This window comes from Eupeodes corollae, chromosome 1, assembly GCF_945859685.1.
Source record: "Eupeodes corollae chromosome 1, idEupCoro1.1, whole genome shotgun sequence".
Classification (NCBI taxonomy): domain Eukaryota; kingdom Metazoa; phylum Arthropoda; class Insecta; order Diptera; family Syrphidae; genus Eupeodes; species Eupeodes corollae.
Genome location: NC_079147.1, coordinates 82,611,058 through 82,628,125, shown reverse-complemented (window position 1 = coordinate 82,628,125; position 17,068 = coordinate 82,611,058). Strand labels below are relative to the sequence as shown.

The window sequence follows — 17,068 nt, the reverse complement described above, 5'->3', positions numbered from 1 at the left end:
ATCTCTCCACTGCACGCGAGAATCATATGCATGGAATTTATTTTATTTTACTTTCTGACAAGAAGGAGGCGGAAAAAGGAAGAAAACAAGAGATCCAAAGGTGTTTTCGCCATGAGCTTGGCCTTGATATGGATAAACCAAAGCAAGGGTTTGGAAACACTAATGGCGGAAAAACTGCAGGAAGATTTTTTGAACAGTCAGATGCAACCAGTCGAATAACTCTAGTCAATGGAGAAGTTGTAATGAGACTCAAAGCAATATTGAAATTTTTGAATTGCAGAGAAGTAGTGAAGGCAGATTAATTTGGGGAGTATACTAAGAAAACGGCACAGCTTTTAAAACAAAAGTATCCTGAAAAACACCTACTCTACACAAAATATTGGTTTATAGTCAAAATATCATTGAATATCAATCACTACCACTTGGAATGCAAAAATAAAGACTACAAGAAATATCGATATCAGAATACGTGTAAAGTTTCAAGGATTCGGCAGAATGAGGACCTATTTAACATGCTTGCAACCTCTTCGGATCCACTTATTTCTTCCTTAAGGCATGTGAGAAGCCAAAAAGATCCGAAAGAACGATACTCTCCAGAAATGATGAGTTTATTACACATTTCTCCGGACTAAGATTATAGTTTTTCAATGTGTATCACACATTGGCGATTTGAGAACAGCGGTTTCATGCGGTTTAATGACAATTCCTTGGCAAATCGCCGAGCAAACGGGACCAAGTCCCTTGTTAGTGACGAAGGTTGAGCTTCAACTCATCTTCAACTCAATAAAAAATAAAAAGTCAGCAGGTGTCGATGGTATATCCAACGTTGTACTAAGACATTTACCGATGGAAGCAATTGACATTTACACCACACTCTTCAACAATGCACTGAATAATGCATATTATCCAGTGCATTGGAAGACCGCCGTGGTTCATCCTCTCCCGAAAAAGGGAAAGGACAACTCCAACCCATCAAATCTTCGGTCGATAAGTCTTCTTCCGAGTATCAGCAAAGTTTTCGAAAAAATCATTAATAGGGCTCTGACTAAGTGGGCTGCGGACAACAAAATAATTCCGGATAAACAGTTCGGGTTCAAGGCGGGTCATGACACAATTCATGCTGCGTCTAAACTCGTTTCTGATATCCAATGGAATAAATCAAAACAACAATGCACAGGTGCTGTTCTGATTGATTTGGAAAAGGCCTTTGACACCGTATGGTTAGAGGGTCTTTACCTACAACTGAGCAGGCTTGGCATAAGCAAGCCATTGTTGTACATACTTTATGATATGCTTAACGGTAGAAAGTTTGTTGTCAAAAGTGGCAATGTAACTTCTACCACAACATTCTCAATTAAAAATGGTCTTCAACAGGGAGCGGTGAATTCGCCGATTCTCTTCAGCATTTACACCAGCGATCTGATGAGTAGTCTTACAAAGGCAATTGCGTACGCCGACGATCTAAGTACGTACAGAACGGCCCGAAAGGTTGAGGTTATTAAAATTCTCTTGCAGCGTGATTTCGACAAGATTCAGCGATATTGCGACGACTGAAACTGAAAATAAATGTCCAGAAGTCAGAGAGAATTCTGTTCCGGACTCCGTTGACTAGGGCCACGAGGGATATGTGTAAGAATTGGCGCAAGATGTTCATCGTTGATCTTCACGGGCAGCCATTAGCGAGCAAAAGTGTAGTGAAGTACCTCGGTATCTGGTTAGATCAGTATTAATAATTCGACAGACATATAAATGCTGCTCTGACCAGGACCAGAGGAGACTTCGCTCTGACGAAACGGCTGTTTGTTAGCAGTCGGCATGACCCCAGAGTGAAGGTAATTTGCTACATGGCCCTCATATGGCCAATGATCGTTTATGGTTTTCCTGTGTGGTTCAACGTTGCCCCTTACCAGATGGAGAAGTTTCGGGTGTTCGAGCCGCAGTGTTTACGACGCTGTACCGGCTTATATCGAACAGCCGAGTCATCTTATGTGCATTACTTTTCCAACGATGTCCTATACAACGGGGCTCGAATCAACAGAATTGACAATTTCGTGATAAAACTCGTTCGAGGTCACATTGCAAGAGCTATGTCTTCGACCAACAATTTAATTTTCGGGGCGTTCTATCCGAACGACGAGTATTTTGAAAGTGCACGCTTGAGCGGGTTCATTCCACCAGAGGCATTCCTCTTTTTAGACAAATGCGGTCTGATACAGGATAGATTGGCAGTTCCGTTAATCTACCACGTCAGACGAAGAACCGTGGATAGGCGACTCCCCTACAATCGGGACGTCATGGCACAAGGTGGAGCGGAGCTTCTTCGGTTTAGTAGGGCTGTGTCCGAACGGGACCGAACTGATACGGTGAAGCAGGAGAACCAGTTTTGGTGGCTTCAATCGGCACTTGATAGTGGGTAGTCGGGATGGGGTTTTAAGCCTTGGCCGGCTTACATACTTGTTTTATAGTTTTAGGGTTTAGTTTTAAATAGAATAGGCATGGTGGCACAAAGTAGTTTATAGGTAGAATAGGTAGCTTAAGTTAGTTTTAAGTTTTATATTAAGGACCTTATTTTAAGTAGTTTTTAAGTAAAAAAAAGAATCTTGATATTAGTTTTTTTTTCAAAATTTTCTAATAAATACAGAAATAAATAAAATATAAATTAAAGTAAAATAGATCTTAGGGCCGAAAGGCATTAGTAGAAAGTGTTATAGTTTACTTAGAATGTCCGTATGGGACCATTAAGTTAGTTGTAAGTTATGGATAATTAGGCTGGTTTTATGAATTTTTGTCTAGCTTTAAGATAGGTTTAAGATTGAATAAATAAAAATGAATTTGAAAAAAAAAATAGTTTTCAAGAAATTTAGTGTTTGTATATTGATTTGCTTTGTCGTTATTTCTTTTTCCACTGTTTGACTTTGGACTCGATTGGTTTTTATTTTGATAACGTTGATTGAAATTTTGTTTTATAAAGTTTACAAACAAAAAGCATGGTTCAAAACAGAACAAAGCTCAATAATATATTTAAAAACTTTCATTTATAATTCTTTTTCTATAGAGAAGAGATAGCCTGCAGAATTGATATAATTTTTTAACTTCCATAGGTATCGTTAAGCAAGAGTAAAACTTGATTTCGCGTCAGTATTTCGCTACCAATAGTATTTCTTCTTATTTCTTTAAGAACTAAACATCTTCCTTGCCTTACTTACTCTTGAATACTGGACAAAAAAAAACGCCTTGAAATTAAAACAAAAAAAATCCTTTTTTACTAATTCTTCATTCGAATTGGTCTTTTTTCTATTGCTCTACTGTTTCAATTCACTCAGAGTACTTACAAAATTAATATTAAAATACCGCTATGTTTCTTTTTGAAAGTCACACTTTTTATAGCCTTTGAAATTTCCTTCAAGATAAAAAAAAATTAAGCAAAATCTTTATTCGTTCAGGAGATATGATTTTTGCAACCAAAAAAGTCAAAACGGGACACTTTGCGCCATCCTGTTCAAAACAAAAGTTGCCAATATACTCATCCCTCTTTTGTGAGCAAAAATGTGTAACGGGCACTCCTTGCTCATTTCCGAAGAAAAATTGCCCAATTATGGACCAAAACCCTCACTAAACAGTGACTCGTATTGGTTGTATCGGCTTTTCAATGTATGCGTGCGCGTTTTTTGTGCCCCAAATGCGACAATTTTGCTTGTTTACATACCCGCCAAGATCAAAATGAGCTTCATCTGAAAAGACGATTCTTTTTGGCGAAATTGGCGTCTTCTCTAAGCGTTGTTCCCAGCATTGATCAAGCGTATACACAACCATATTCGTTCAGCGAAAGGATAAAACTAGTTATCTGTCAAATAAGACATGAGTTAAGTGTTACCATTCAGGAAATAAGCACTAGTAGAAAAAATCAGATACAGATGTAGTTTAATAAAATTGTTTTTACGTCCCTAAACTTTCCGAATAATAAGAACTTAGACATTATCCGGATGATAAGAACTGTTCATGTATTTTAAGTGAATACCCGGATAATTTAAAGATTCTGATATATAGGAATACTCTGAACTATGAAGAAGACATTTTTAAGAACCAAGTTAAGTGTCAAAGACACGAACAATAGCATATATTTATTTGAGTTCATAAGGTGTGAAAATGATCTTTGACTTAAAAGACTCGAGTATTCTTTCATTTATATTAAACAATTTCGTAAAAGTTTATGTAAATGACAAAAATGAAGTTGACACTCGCTTACTTACATACATAAAGTCAATTGCTAAGTAGATATTTAGGACAAAGCCACATGGGTTATCAAAATTGAAAGCGTCACAAATAAAAAATGGCTGCTCAAGTAACATCGCATTTGCATTTAACATAGTAAAGGGTGATTTTTTTGAGGTTAGGATTTTCATGCATTAGTATTTGACAGATCACGCGGGATTTCAGACATGGTGTCAAAGAGAAAGATGCTTTGACATTTCATCATGAATAGACTTACTAACGAGCAACGCTTGCAAATCATTGAATTTTATTACCAAAATCAGTGTTCGGTTCGAAATGTGTTTCGCGCTTTACGTCCGATTTATGGTCTACATAATCGACCAAGTGAGCAAACAATTAATGCGATTGTGACCAAGTTTCGCACTCAGTTTGCTTTATTGGACATTAAACCAACCACATGAATGCGTACAGTGCGTACAGAAGAGAATATTGCGTCTGTTTCTGAGAGTGTTGCTGAAGACCGTGAAATGTCGATTCGTCGCCGTTCGCAGCAATTGGGTGTGTGTTATTCGACCACATGGAAGATTTTACGCAAAGATCTTGGTATAAAACCGTATAAAATACAGCTAGTGCAAGAACTGAAGCCGAACGATCTGTCACAACGTCGAATTTTCAGTGAATGGGCCCTAGAAAAGTTGGCAGAAAATCCGCTTTTTTATCGACAAATTTTGTTCAGCGATGAGGCTCATTTCTGTTTGAATAGCTACGTAAATAAGCAAAATTGCCGCATTGGGAGTGAAGAGCAACCAGAAACCGTTCAAGAACTGCCCATGCATCCCGAAAAATGCACTGTTTGGTGTGGTTTGTACGCTGGTGGAATCATTGGACCGTATTTTTTCAAAGATGCTGTTGGACGCAACGTTACGGTGAATGGCGATCGCTATCGTTCAATGCTAACAAACTTTTTGTTGCCAAAACTGGTACAACTGAACTTGGTTGACATGTGGTTTCAACAAGATGGCGCTTCATGCCACACAGGTCGCGATTCTATGGCCATTTTGAGGGAAAACTTCGGAGAACAATTCATCTCAAGGAATGGACCGGTAAGTTGGCCACCAAGATTATGCGATTTGACGCCTTTAGACTATTTTTTGTGGGGCTACGTCAAGTCTAAAGTCTACACAAATAAGCCAGCAACTATTCCAGCTTTGGAAGACAACATTTCCGAAGAAATTCGGGCTATTCCGGCTGAAATGCTCGAAAAAGTTACCCAAAATTGGACTTTCCGAATGGACCACCTAAGACGCAGCCGCGGTCAACATTTAAATGAAATTATCTTCAAAAAATAAATGTAATGGACCAATCTAACGTTTCAAATAAAGAATCGATGAGCTTTGCAAATTTTATGCGTTTTTTTTTTTTTTTAAAGTTCTCAAGCTCTTAAAAAATCACCGTTTATAAGATATTAAAATATGACATTTATGAAAAATTAACACGAATATTCCATTTATCTTCCATATTAATAGATGTATAGAATTAAACGTCAATAACTTTTAAAATAAAGGCTTTGATTGACAGAGCTTATAATATTTGAAATCCTTCATTTTACAAAGAGAAAAGTTATAATGCTTGTGATGAATCTACCTTTTTCTTAAAACGATTATAATATTACTTTTTTAATATCCATCCACCTTTTTAAAAAGGACATCCAAACACCAGGGATTGAAAATCTGGCTTTTAGCAGCCTCACGCATCAACCATAATGCCACGAGCTACCAATCTTTCTACTTTGACAACAACTTTTTTATACTCAAATTATTTATTGTTTTCCTTCCATAAAAATCTTTATTACATCCGGCAATAAAAAAAAAGTCATTATAAAATGTCTAACACATATTCGTACATAAATGCAACTTTCCTCGTGCCCCAGATAACAGATTTTCCTTTCATAAAAATATCCTACATGTCCCCACATTTCATACATATTACAAATATTGCAAGATGTTCCATTTAAATTAAAATCATCAGATTTTGAAGATAACATTAAATCCGCCTAAACGCAAAATAACCAAAAAGCTAATCGAATTGTTGGCATTTTATCTCGTATCCACATAAAAATAAAACCATAAAGTAACTTAAGTAGAATGTTCTTTATTTAATTTTATTTTTTCGGTATATAGAATAAGATATCAAGCCCCACCTCTTCGACCAAAAAAAATAAAAACAAAAAGAAAATCCCTGATAAGTGCTTCTTCGTAGTATTAAAGACCTTATTTACACTTTGCTTTTTCGTCTTTTCTTTTCTTTTCTAAAAATTCACCACAAAATTCAATGGGAAACCATTGAAAAGCCTCCGGACCTACGGAACTGATAGACTTGACTGCCCCTTTAAAAAAAAAACCGATGACTAAAGTGATTATATCGCATAGAATAAAGTCTATAGTTTATTGATATATCCTGTGATAGGAAGTCCAAAATCTATACTTTTCTGTATAAAATAAAATGGTTAAAGTATCAAGCCTATGGAGAACTATAAATAAAATACTTATCAAAGATTGTGGTAGGTTTTCTAATGAAATTAGATTACTGATAGTGTTATTTGGGTTTGAATTCGTGTAACAGGGTTTGTACTTTTATTTTTGTATTCTTGATAATCATTAAATAAGAGAGATTGAGAATTTTCAAAACTTAAAGACTGCATCAGTGTTTATGGAGTTTTAAAGAAAATTTGACAATTGTCAGTAGTTTCCACCTGTCACATTGGTGAACTTTTTCAAAACCAAGTGGTCTTCTTAATTTCAATAAGACTTTAAATTACCGCCTAACAAGTTCTTTAACATGACGTTTGATATTTTACCAAACGACTTTTTTTGACAGTTTAAATGACAGATAAGTGAGACAGATATTCTTTAAAAATTGGATTTGGTTTTTATCTGTTTCTTTCTAAAAAAGAACAAATAATTTAAGAAACTTCATATTAAATGATCTGAACGGAAACATGATTTGACACTTGTTTTTGACATTTAAGAAAGAAAGAGATAAAAAGAAACTTTGATTGTTTCTCTAATTGTTTGTCTATCTCTTTCTAAAACAAAGGAAGTAACTAGAGCAATGTCATTACAAATAATCCGGATGTCAACATGATTACTAAACATTAAAATTGCGGCTTGAACAACTGTCAAACTAACCATATGCATGTTCATATTTTCAAAGCTCCGATTACATGAGTGGATTCAAAGATTGAATTGAATCCTAACTGAAATTTCGATTTACTTATAGGACAAACAAATCTGCAGGACCAAATGACATAACACCAGCCGAGCTCCAGAAGACCCTTGATATACATACCTGTTCTTGAGGTAATGTTAATAGCTTCGTACATCTGGTCTCGCAGAAGTCCTCAAAGCAGATCCTGAGGCAGCTTCCCGTTTTTTCCTAAAACTCGTGCATGCTGTCTGGGAAAGTGAAACTTATTGTAAAGTACGAGTAACCAAAGAAAGGAAACCTCAAAACCTGTAATAACTGGAGCGGTATCACAGTTCTGTCCATTTTTCCGAAGTTACTGGCAACTGTTATTCTCGAGAGGATTAAGTCCAGAATCAAGTCTACCCTCAATAGGAACCAAGCGGGGTCTTGCGAATCATACTCGAACAATAATCTGAGTACCAATTACCGCTGTACCTAATGTTTGTAGACTTTGAGAAGGCGTTTGATCGGGTCAATCGTAAATGGATCTGGAGATCGTTAATTGTGTGAGGAATCCCCGAGAAAATTGTTGCTGTTATTAAAGAATCGTACAACAACGCAACGTGTTTTGTGTTGTACAATGGACAGCTTTTCGACTCCTTCGATGTGCGTCAAGGGGTGAGACAAGGAGACGTCTTGTTACCAATTCTGTTTTTGCTGGCGATTGACGATGTGATGACTGCCACAGTAGGTACAAATGAAAGACACGGTATCCAATGGAGTCTGTTTGACAAGCTTAGCTACATAGATTATGCTGACGATGTATACCTCATGGCATACAACACGGCAGGCTTAAATCAGATGTGTCATTCGCTGCAATTGAATGAAGAAGTGGCTGGCTTAAGGATTAACACAAATAAGACCAAAGTAATGACCACGGGCCAAAGCACACAAGTAATTGTAAGGAAGGGAACCATAGAGGGAGTTTTATAGCTCTCGATGGCGGAACGGACGTGGATGTTAACAGTAGAATAAACAAAGCCCATAGTGCGTATGGAATCCTTTCTCCTGTGTGGAACTCAAGCAACGTCAAATCAGTGCTGTTAATTCTTCTTAAACATGGAAGTACTCTGCCACCATCTCGAGCAGACTACGAGCTATCGTTAACCGTTGTCTGCGATCTATTCTGAAGATCCGGTGGCCGCAAACTATTCATAAGATTGAGTTGTGGAATAGGACCGGACAGACAAAATTGGACGTAGACATCATGCAACGGAAATGGCTTGAGATAAGCCATACACTGAGGAAACCTGACGGCACTATAGGAAAACAATCCGTCCAATGGAATCACCAGGGTAATAGACGTGTTGGAAGACAAAGACAACTTGGAGGTCATCAGTTTGAAGGAGGCTCGGTCTCAAGGTATTCAATCGTGGCCAACGCTCAGGTCAGTTGCGGTGAATCGGGATATGTGGAAGGAGTTGTTACTGCCCTATGCTCCAGCAGGAGTTGAAGCGCTGACGGACAACATACAGTAGCGAGCAAAAAAAATGCAAACAGTCACACCAAAATCAATTATTATTGCTTTATCTTTCGTAACGGTAAAATTTTGTTTTTCCGTTTCGGATATGTGTACTCATTGTGTAGGCATTCTGTTTATAATAGCAATATGTAATTGGTCTCTCTCTAGTGTTTGCAAATTTACATTTAGTTAGAAAAACATAATTTTACTGAGAGCAAAAAAAATGCAAATGGCAAATATAACTAGGAAGGTAGGTACATAAAATTTATTCTTTGGTTTCAATTAATTAGAATATGCAATTAATAGAAGCAACTATCGATTGGATGCAAAAAAGCAATAATTAACGCTGCTAACAACGGAAGATTGATGCAGGATATCGCTTTGGAGTTTTGTGTATTCAAGAATATCGCGTATTATATCCCGATATCGGGACCAAGGGGACATCAATCGCAAAGTGGGAAGTGGCCGTCCACGCAGAACAACTTCCAGATTAGATCGTGAGATCATAAGGCAGGTTAAAGTTAATCCCTTTAAAACTGCAGTGGAAGTTACTCAGGACATGAATGAACATTTTGATGTTAACGTAGGGGTACACACAGTTAGGCGACGATTAGTGGAGTCAAAACTGTATGCAAGACGACCAGCTAGAAAACCATACATCAGTTCCATCAATAGGAAGAAACGGCTAGATTTTGCAAAGCGCCATATGCATTGGACAAGCGAGCAATGGACAAGAGTTTTATGGAGTGATGAGAGCAAGTTCAACTTGTTCTCGTCAGATGGCATTAGGTACGTGCGAAGGCCCCCGGGACAAAGATACAGCCCTAGATATCAAGTTCCAACAATTAAACATGGGGGAGGGTCAGTAATGGTGTGGGGTAAGCAATTTTAAATATTTATGAAATCAAATTTGTAGTTGGGCTTTTTCAAAGGCTCATTTTCTCGTCAAGGCGTGGGCCCAATTTGTCAAGTAAGCGGCCGGATGAATGCCCAAATGTATAAGGGCATTTTGGAAGACCATATGCTTCCACATTTGCGGACGAATATGCCTGAAAACAGCTTATTTCAACACGACAACGACCCAAAACACACCAGCCGTTTGGTAAGAAACTTCTTAGAAGAGAAGAGGGTTCATGTTTTGAACTGGCCAGCACAATCTCCCGACCTCAATCCCATAGAGAATTTATGGGATCATGTAGATCGGGAGATAAGAAAGCGAAATCATTCAAATTGTACCGAGTTGATGGAACAAATAAGGACTGAATGGGAACAAATACCTGCGAGCTATTTGGTGTCGTTGATTGACTCAATGCCTAAAAGGTTACGCGCCGTTATTGCCAATAAAGGTTTCGCAACAAAATATTAAAATATTTAAGTACAAAATTTCTTCAAATAAGATGAATAAATCCGTTATTTTTAAAATTTTCCACGAATTTGCATTTTTTTTGCTTGGCTTAAGATCCAAGTTTAGGAACATTTTTTACAATAACTATTTTCATGGAGTAAGATTGGGTAAAATTCAAATCTGTTTAAGGAAAAAAATTAATTTGAACATTTAATGCTAAATTTCAAAGTATTATAATTTAAAATAACTTAGTTCTTGCTAAAGATTGTACCATACTTTTTCGGTTGCATTTTTTTTGCTCGGTACTGTATATACATACATCTGGTCCATATTCCTTCAATGTGAAGAAAATCTAAGGTTGTCTTTATACCCAAGGCAAGTAAATGCTCGCAAGTTTACAATAAAGATCTAAAATTTATAAATCTATCATCATTCTCTCCTAAGACTTTGAAAGATTGATGATATCCGTCTTTGAAAACATTGATATAAAATTTCTATCTAAGTTGCAACATACCTGTTGTATGCGTAAATTGGTGAAAACGGCGTTAAACACTCAATTAGGGCACCATCAAACACTGCTTCTATCATAATAAAAAAACCATGGTTCCTTCCCTTAACTTTGAAGGCGTTTTTAACAACTTTTACGCTTTTGTAATAACATCGGAACTAACATTTCTAAGTTTTAATAGTTCGCTTGGAAATCAAGTTCATAAACTGCTGATCAGCTGAATATTTTACTCAAAACTAAAGGACTCATCTGATAGAAGATTTGTCAGCAGAGTACGCTTCAGGGCGGTCTGCTTGCTGTTTCCTCTTCTACGGTACTTGGAAGTCAATGAAATATTGTGTAGTCTGGATGTGGACGGTTTTAGAGTGTTTGATTCTGTACATGACGTTGCTTTATCAGTTTCAGGAAAGCATCTTCGTACCCTAAAAGAACTGTTACAAAGCGCTCTAAACAAGCTTATGCCATACGCTGATCGATGTGGATTAGGTGTCAACCCTAGCAAAACCTATTTAGTTTTATTCCCCCCCCCCACATTTTTTCCGATAAAGCTAAATCTCTGGGTCTCATTTAAGACAAAATATTAAATAGGAAACGTAAAATAAAAGAAATAGTCAAAAAAGCTGGAGTAGCTCTCTTTTCCTTCAAAAAGATTGGTTATACGAGGTCTGTTCAAAAAGTACCCGCAATTTTTAAATTTTGTGTTGGTATGATGCAATTTACAGCTATATTCACTGTTTACTTTGTCTGTGGGAGTGGCTAAGGTTCTACGTGTTTTTATAAGCTCGGCGATTTTTGCTTGTTCAAAAAATGGAAGAATTGAAGAATCAAAGAATTTGTATTAGATTTTGCGTTTTAAATAAAGTAAATTGTAACAAAGTGTGTTAAATGTTACAAAAAGCCTATGGTGAGTCTGCTATGAAAAAAAAAACAAGTGTTTACGAGTGGTATAAGCGATTCCAAGATGGCCGCGAACACGTTGAAGATGACGAACGCTCCGGTCGACCCAGCACGTCAATAACCGATGAAAATGTGAAAGAAGTGGAAAAAATGGTTATGAATGGTCGCCGAATCACAATTAGAGAAGTTGCTGATGAAGTTGGCATAACAATTGGCTCATCTTATAACATTTTTTCAAATGTTTTGGGCATGAAGCGATTGGCAGCAAAATTCATTTCAAAACTGCTGAATTTTTACCAAAAAAACAATCGCATGAGCATTGCTCAGGAGCTGTTAAATGACGTCATCCAAGTTTGCTTCAAAGGGTCATAACTGGTGATGAAACATGGGTGTACGGCTATGATGTCGAACCAAAAGCACAATCGTCCACTTGGAAACATCCAACGTCACCATGAGCGAAAAAGCGCGTGGAGCAATCCGAAAAAAAAGCTTGGATTTATGGAATAGCAATTCATGGCTTTTACACCACGATAACGCATCTGCTCACTCGTCGTTGCTTCTTCGAAATTTCCTGGCCAAAAACAATACCGTAGTCATGTCTTGACCATATTCACCAGATAGGGCTTCGTGTGACTTTTTCTTTTTTTTTCAAAGTTGAAGAAACCCATGAAAGGACGGCGTTTTTCCTCGATTGAAGAAATAAAGACCGAGTCGCTGAGAATGCTCAAGGACATATCGAAAAATGAATATCAAGAGTGCTTCGAAGATTGGAAAAAACGCTGGCATAAGTGTTTTATATCTGGGGGGGGGGGGGGGCTACTACTACCACATGGATGTAAACGAATAAGTAAATATTTTTTTGAAAAAACGAAAATTCCGGGTACTTTTTGAACAGACTTCCTGCACATCGGTAAGCAGACCGATTCTGGTGTGAGGTGTGGCAGTATGGTGAACAGCATTAGTCAAAGGTGTAAGCCGGGATAAACTTAGCAAAGATCAGCATTCAGCTAGCCTATGTATAAGAAGGTTGATTCGTACAACTCGATCGGCGGCACTTGATTACTTACTCCAACTGACACCTTTATATATACTCAGCAAACAAAGCTGCAAGCACTGCTATTCCCTTAGAGCTTCATAAGTGTGGACTAATAACAGCACTGGTCACTCCGTAATTCTTAATTACTAAGAATTAATTCGGAAGAACACATTATTCCCCAACTGCAGTTCGATAAAAACTTACAGTTCTATACTTTCCAAATCTTTCTTGGAGGATAGGGCATTTCTAGAAGACAAGTCAATCCATTTCGATACAGATGGATCAAAAACTAATAAGAGGTTGGTGGATATATATACTCATTCCGTCTTCCCAACTACTAGCGTGTTCCAGGCAGAACTTATGACGATAAAAGAAAGCTTGGCCTAGCTTAAAAAGAACGTGAGATCTGTTATCCGGATTTTCTCTGACAGTCTTTGGAATCTGTCTGTAGAAACTCTATAACAGTCTAAAAACATTGATCATCTCTAATTGAAATAGCACAGCAGTTTATCATTCGCCATGCCATAGAGACATTCCAGAAATATGTAAACAGGCGATCTCGCCCAAAATGGTGCAGTACTACCCATTTGGGTAACGTTTAAGCGTTTGCTAAGACAAGACTCTATTTAGAAAACCAACAACAGGTGGATTAACATCACACCCTTACAGGCCACGAAAAATATATGGCCTTCCCTAGATTTAAAACACTCAAGGTTCCTGATATCTCAAAGCGCAGATTCAATACAAGCTCGGTAATCGGTGAGAAAACCGGACACTGACTATTAGTTTCACATTTCATAAGGAATTCCAGTTAGTTTAACCGATCTCAGCAAAAGGAATCATGTGGTATCACAATGGGCTAACAACAGAACAAAGTGTGTCCTACTCCTAATCTATAGAACCACACCGGATGCATTGCAGATTGATGCATTTCAAACATTGAAACAATATTATGTTGTTTCAAATTTTTAATTATTTTATCTTGTTTTAACAATTCAATCGAATTCCGAAAAATCCGGATTAAATTCGGACTTGATTTCTTGTGCATAAAAAGTAGTATTTTAATTTAAAAAAAGTATTTTTAGAAGTGTGGGCAACAAGTCACAAATTAATTTGATTGTATGCCTTTATTTTTGGAAGCAAATATGTGCAAAGAAATCAAGAATAGAGTTCATCCAGTTTCTGAAACACTTTTCAAAATTAAATTATGAATTCAAGATGTCTCATCCCCTGTGTATTTACCAATGTGTCACTTTTGACAAGTTCCTAATAGATCTTTTTCTTCAATTCCTGCTTCACTACGATTAGGAAGTTACATTGTAGTGAAGCAGGAAGATTGTATCAATCTGAATTGAGATTGACATTAAAATTGGAATAATTGTCAACTTGACAATTTACAAATACTCATCTGTCACTTGGTTGACTTATCAGTCTGAAAATTGCTATTAAAATGAGATTCATCTTATTTATAGTGTGAATTTAATGTAAAAAATACAGTTCCGTTCTATCAAGAAAAACTTAACTTTCCATTTTATGTTTGACGTTTAGATTTGAATTTCCATTTTCTTTTGCTTTTCTAGCAGATTTTTGATAGATTTCCTTCGTAACTTAATCAAATTCACAACACAACTTTCATCGTACGGAGGGTCAGCAAAAACAAAAAGGAACCAATAAATTGTATTGCAAAAGAATGAATGAGAGATTTATGTGCATTTATGGACTTTTGTAGGAATAGCAATCGTCGGTCGTAAAACTTAGGTTAGACACAGGAAGTGAGAATAGCATTTCCTTAGGCAAAGTTTCTATGTGAAAAGGTCTGGTATTGACTGCCTATAAATTCATCTTCTTCTTGATACCATATGCTGTTTCTGAAAACTACGATGTTTCCCAATATGGCGTGTGGTCTGAATTCCGAAAACACATCACTTAAAGCTTACACGAACAAATATGCAAATCGAAAAATAAGTGAGGATTCGGGGAGGAATTCTTTCGACCAGGAATAAAGTTTTTTACAATTCTAACTTAATTCAAACACACACAATTTTTAACGATAGAATATTGTTGGTTTTGATACGTAAACGAACAGAACGCGGTGTTCACATTAAACAATTCTGAGACTTCTCATTGAAACATATCATCGTTTTATCTCGCTTCAACTTGAGGCTTAAAAAGAAAAATGATAAACGTCAAAATGAAATGTCTTAAAAGAGTCCAATCCGAACACCGTTTAAGCTGTCAAATATCAAATATGAAATTTATTGAAAATAAACTTTTCAGTTGATAACACTTTGACTTTGATATCTTTGGCGTTTCAAGGCGGCCATGTTTTCAATGTGATGTCAAATTCCATTCGAACATATGCAACGTCGTCGTTTTTTTTCATTGAGTTTATAGGGTGAATGGAAACACACCTTAATGTCAACAACAAGAAAAATTGTTACTTGGGGAAGATTACACTTTTATATGATTGAAAATGCACATAAGCAAGTTAAATTTTCCAGATTGAAGACGATAACATTCAAATCCGACCGAACCGACGTTTAATGATGAAGTAATTTTAATTTGAACACTTGAAAAATTTGTCATGTTTTTCAAAATAATTTTACATAAATTCCACACAAAAATTTTTAAAATAAATATTTCAATTAATAAACAAAAACTAACTTAAAAATGGCAAACATCTGTCCTATAAAATCACCTCACAAAGCCCTAATACTCGCCGAGGCTTACGAACACAAAGAAGCCTATCGACCGGCCTTGAACATTTATCAATCTTTGGTGAAAAATTCTGAAATATCACTTCGTGTCAAAATAAATCTCGGAAATGTACATTTCAAACTTCAAAATTATCCTCTGGCAATAAAATTCTATAAAATGGCTCTCGATCAAGTTGGACAAAATAAAAAGAATATTTATTCGAAAATAATGCATAACATAGGTTTAGCATTTATTCAACAGAAACAATATTCAGAAGCTGCTTTTGTCTTTGCTTACATCATCAAAGAAAGTCCTGATTTTAGGGCATATTTACACTTGATTTTATGTTGGTTTGCCTTGAGGAAGATTGCGAAAATTCGTCGTTCATTTTCAGACTTATTCAGTCTTCCAAAACTTGATACTAAAGTTGAAGAAATAGCTAAATTGATTATTCTCATTTCACCATTAATTGAAGAAGTTGAAGAAGATGGCTTCAATTGGTGTGTTGATGTTATCCGAATTACGGACTACGCTTGGATGGCAGATAATTTAGAAATAGCTCGAATAGTTGAATTGATGAGAAAAGGAAATTTGGCAGAAGCATTGAAATTTCTACAGAAATTCGAGATGAACGTCAAACATTTGACAGAAAATTCAAGAATTAATTTAAGCTTCGTTTATCTCCATCTAAAAAAGTTAGAACAAGTTGAAAATCTCCTAAAAGGTTGTACAAAACCAAAAGCATACAATAACTATGGTGTTTTGAAATTCTTGCAAAAAGACTATATTGCAGCTGAGAAAGCTTTTCATATAGCAAATGATTCGAAGGAAGAAATCTATGAAGCAAGTTACAATTTAGGATTGGTTCAAAGAAAATTGGGTGATAGAAAACAATCTCAGGAAATATATGACACAATTCTCAAGCAATATCCATTTCCATACAATTTAATGGTAAAGTATCAAATGTTAATTGTCAATGAAGAAAGTAAATCAGTTTTTGAAAATTTAATGTCTACTCTGGAGATGTTTGGACTTTCGAACATAAATGATCCGGGAGTTTTGAGGAACATTGCCAAGTTGTATAAAAATCTATCAAATTACAAAATGGCCAAGTGGTTTTTCGAAGAAGCTTTTGCTGTCAATCCACTGTATTGAAATTCTTTTCATCGATGTCTTCTATTCTATTCATGTTTAAGTAAATAAAAAAGGATTGAATGATATTCACTAATTGCCAACAATTATGATGCATTTTGTTTTAATTATTTTTGCTATTTATAAAACTGACAAACAAAAAAAAAACGATTTCCTTAAGGACTGTCATCGCACGTCTTTGAATATTTGATTGCCACTAGAATTGGACATGCAAGATACGCTTTTATTGCTTCTATTTATATCAATTAAATTGTCAACACAAAGTTATCATTCATTTTGATAAAAAGAAATATAACATAAAAGTTAATTAAAACACGCAAGATTGCGTTTTGTTGTAATTGGAATAATTGAGCTGGCAAAAACATCGACAGTAAATTTATAATTATTGTCACCATTACGATGAATGAGCATCACTTTAAATGGTTTTTCAGTTTGTCAATTTATAGTTACTTTATTTGTATTTTTTAATGGATCATTACTTTTTGACAGCCCTTACGTTTTGATATAAAAACT

General features: G+C 36.0%; 2 protein-coding genes across 2 annotated transcripts in view; one reads left to right on the top strand and one right to left on the bottom strand.

Annotated features, from left to right (window-relative positions):
• LOC129938879 (protein similar) overlaps positions 1-17,068 on the bottom strand; it is a 450,455-nt gene that overhangs the window by 194,553 nt on the left and 238,834 nt on the right. The gene's annotated exons all lie outside the window — the stretch shown is intronic.
• On the top strand, positions 15,158-16,641 carry LOC129938880 (intraflagellar transport protein 88 homolog). Its single transcript, XM_056046696.1, has 2 exons — positions 15,158-16,354; positions 16,427-16,641. The coding sequence occupies exons 1-2, from the start codon at positions 15,377-15,379 to the stop codon at positions 16,556-16,558; spliced, it is 1,110 nt and encodes a 369-aa protein (XP_055902671.1). The 5' UTR covers positions 15,158-15,376; the 3' UTR covers positions 16,559-16,641.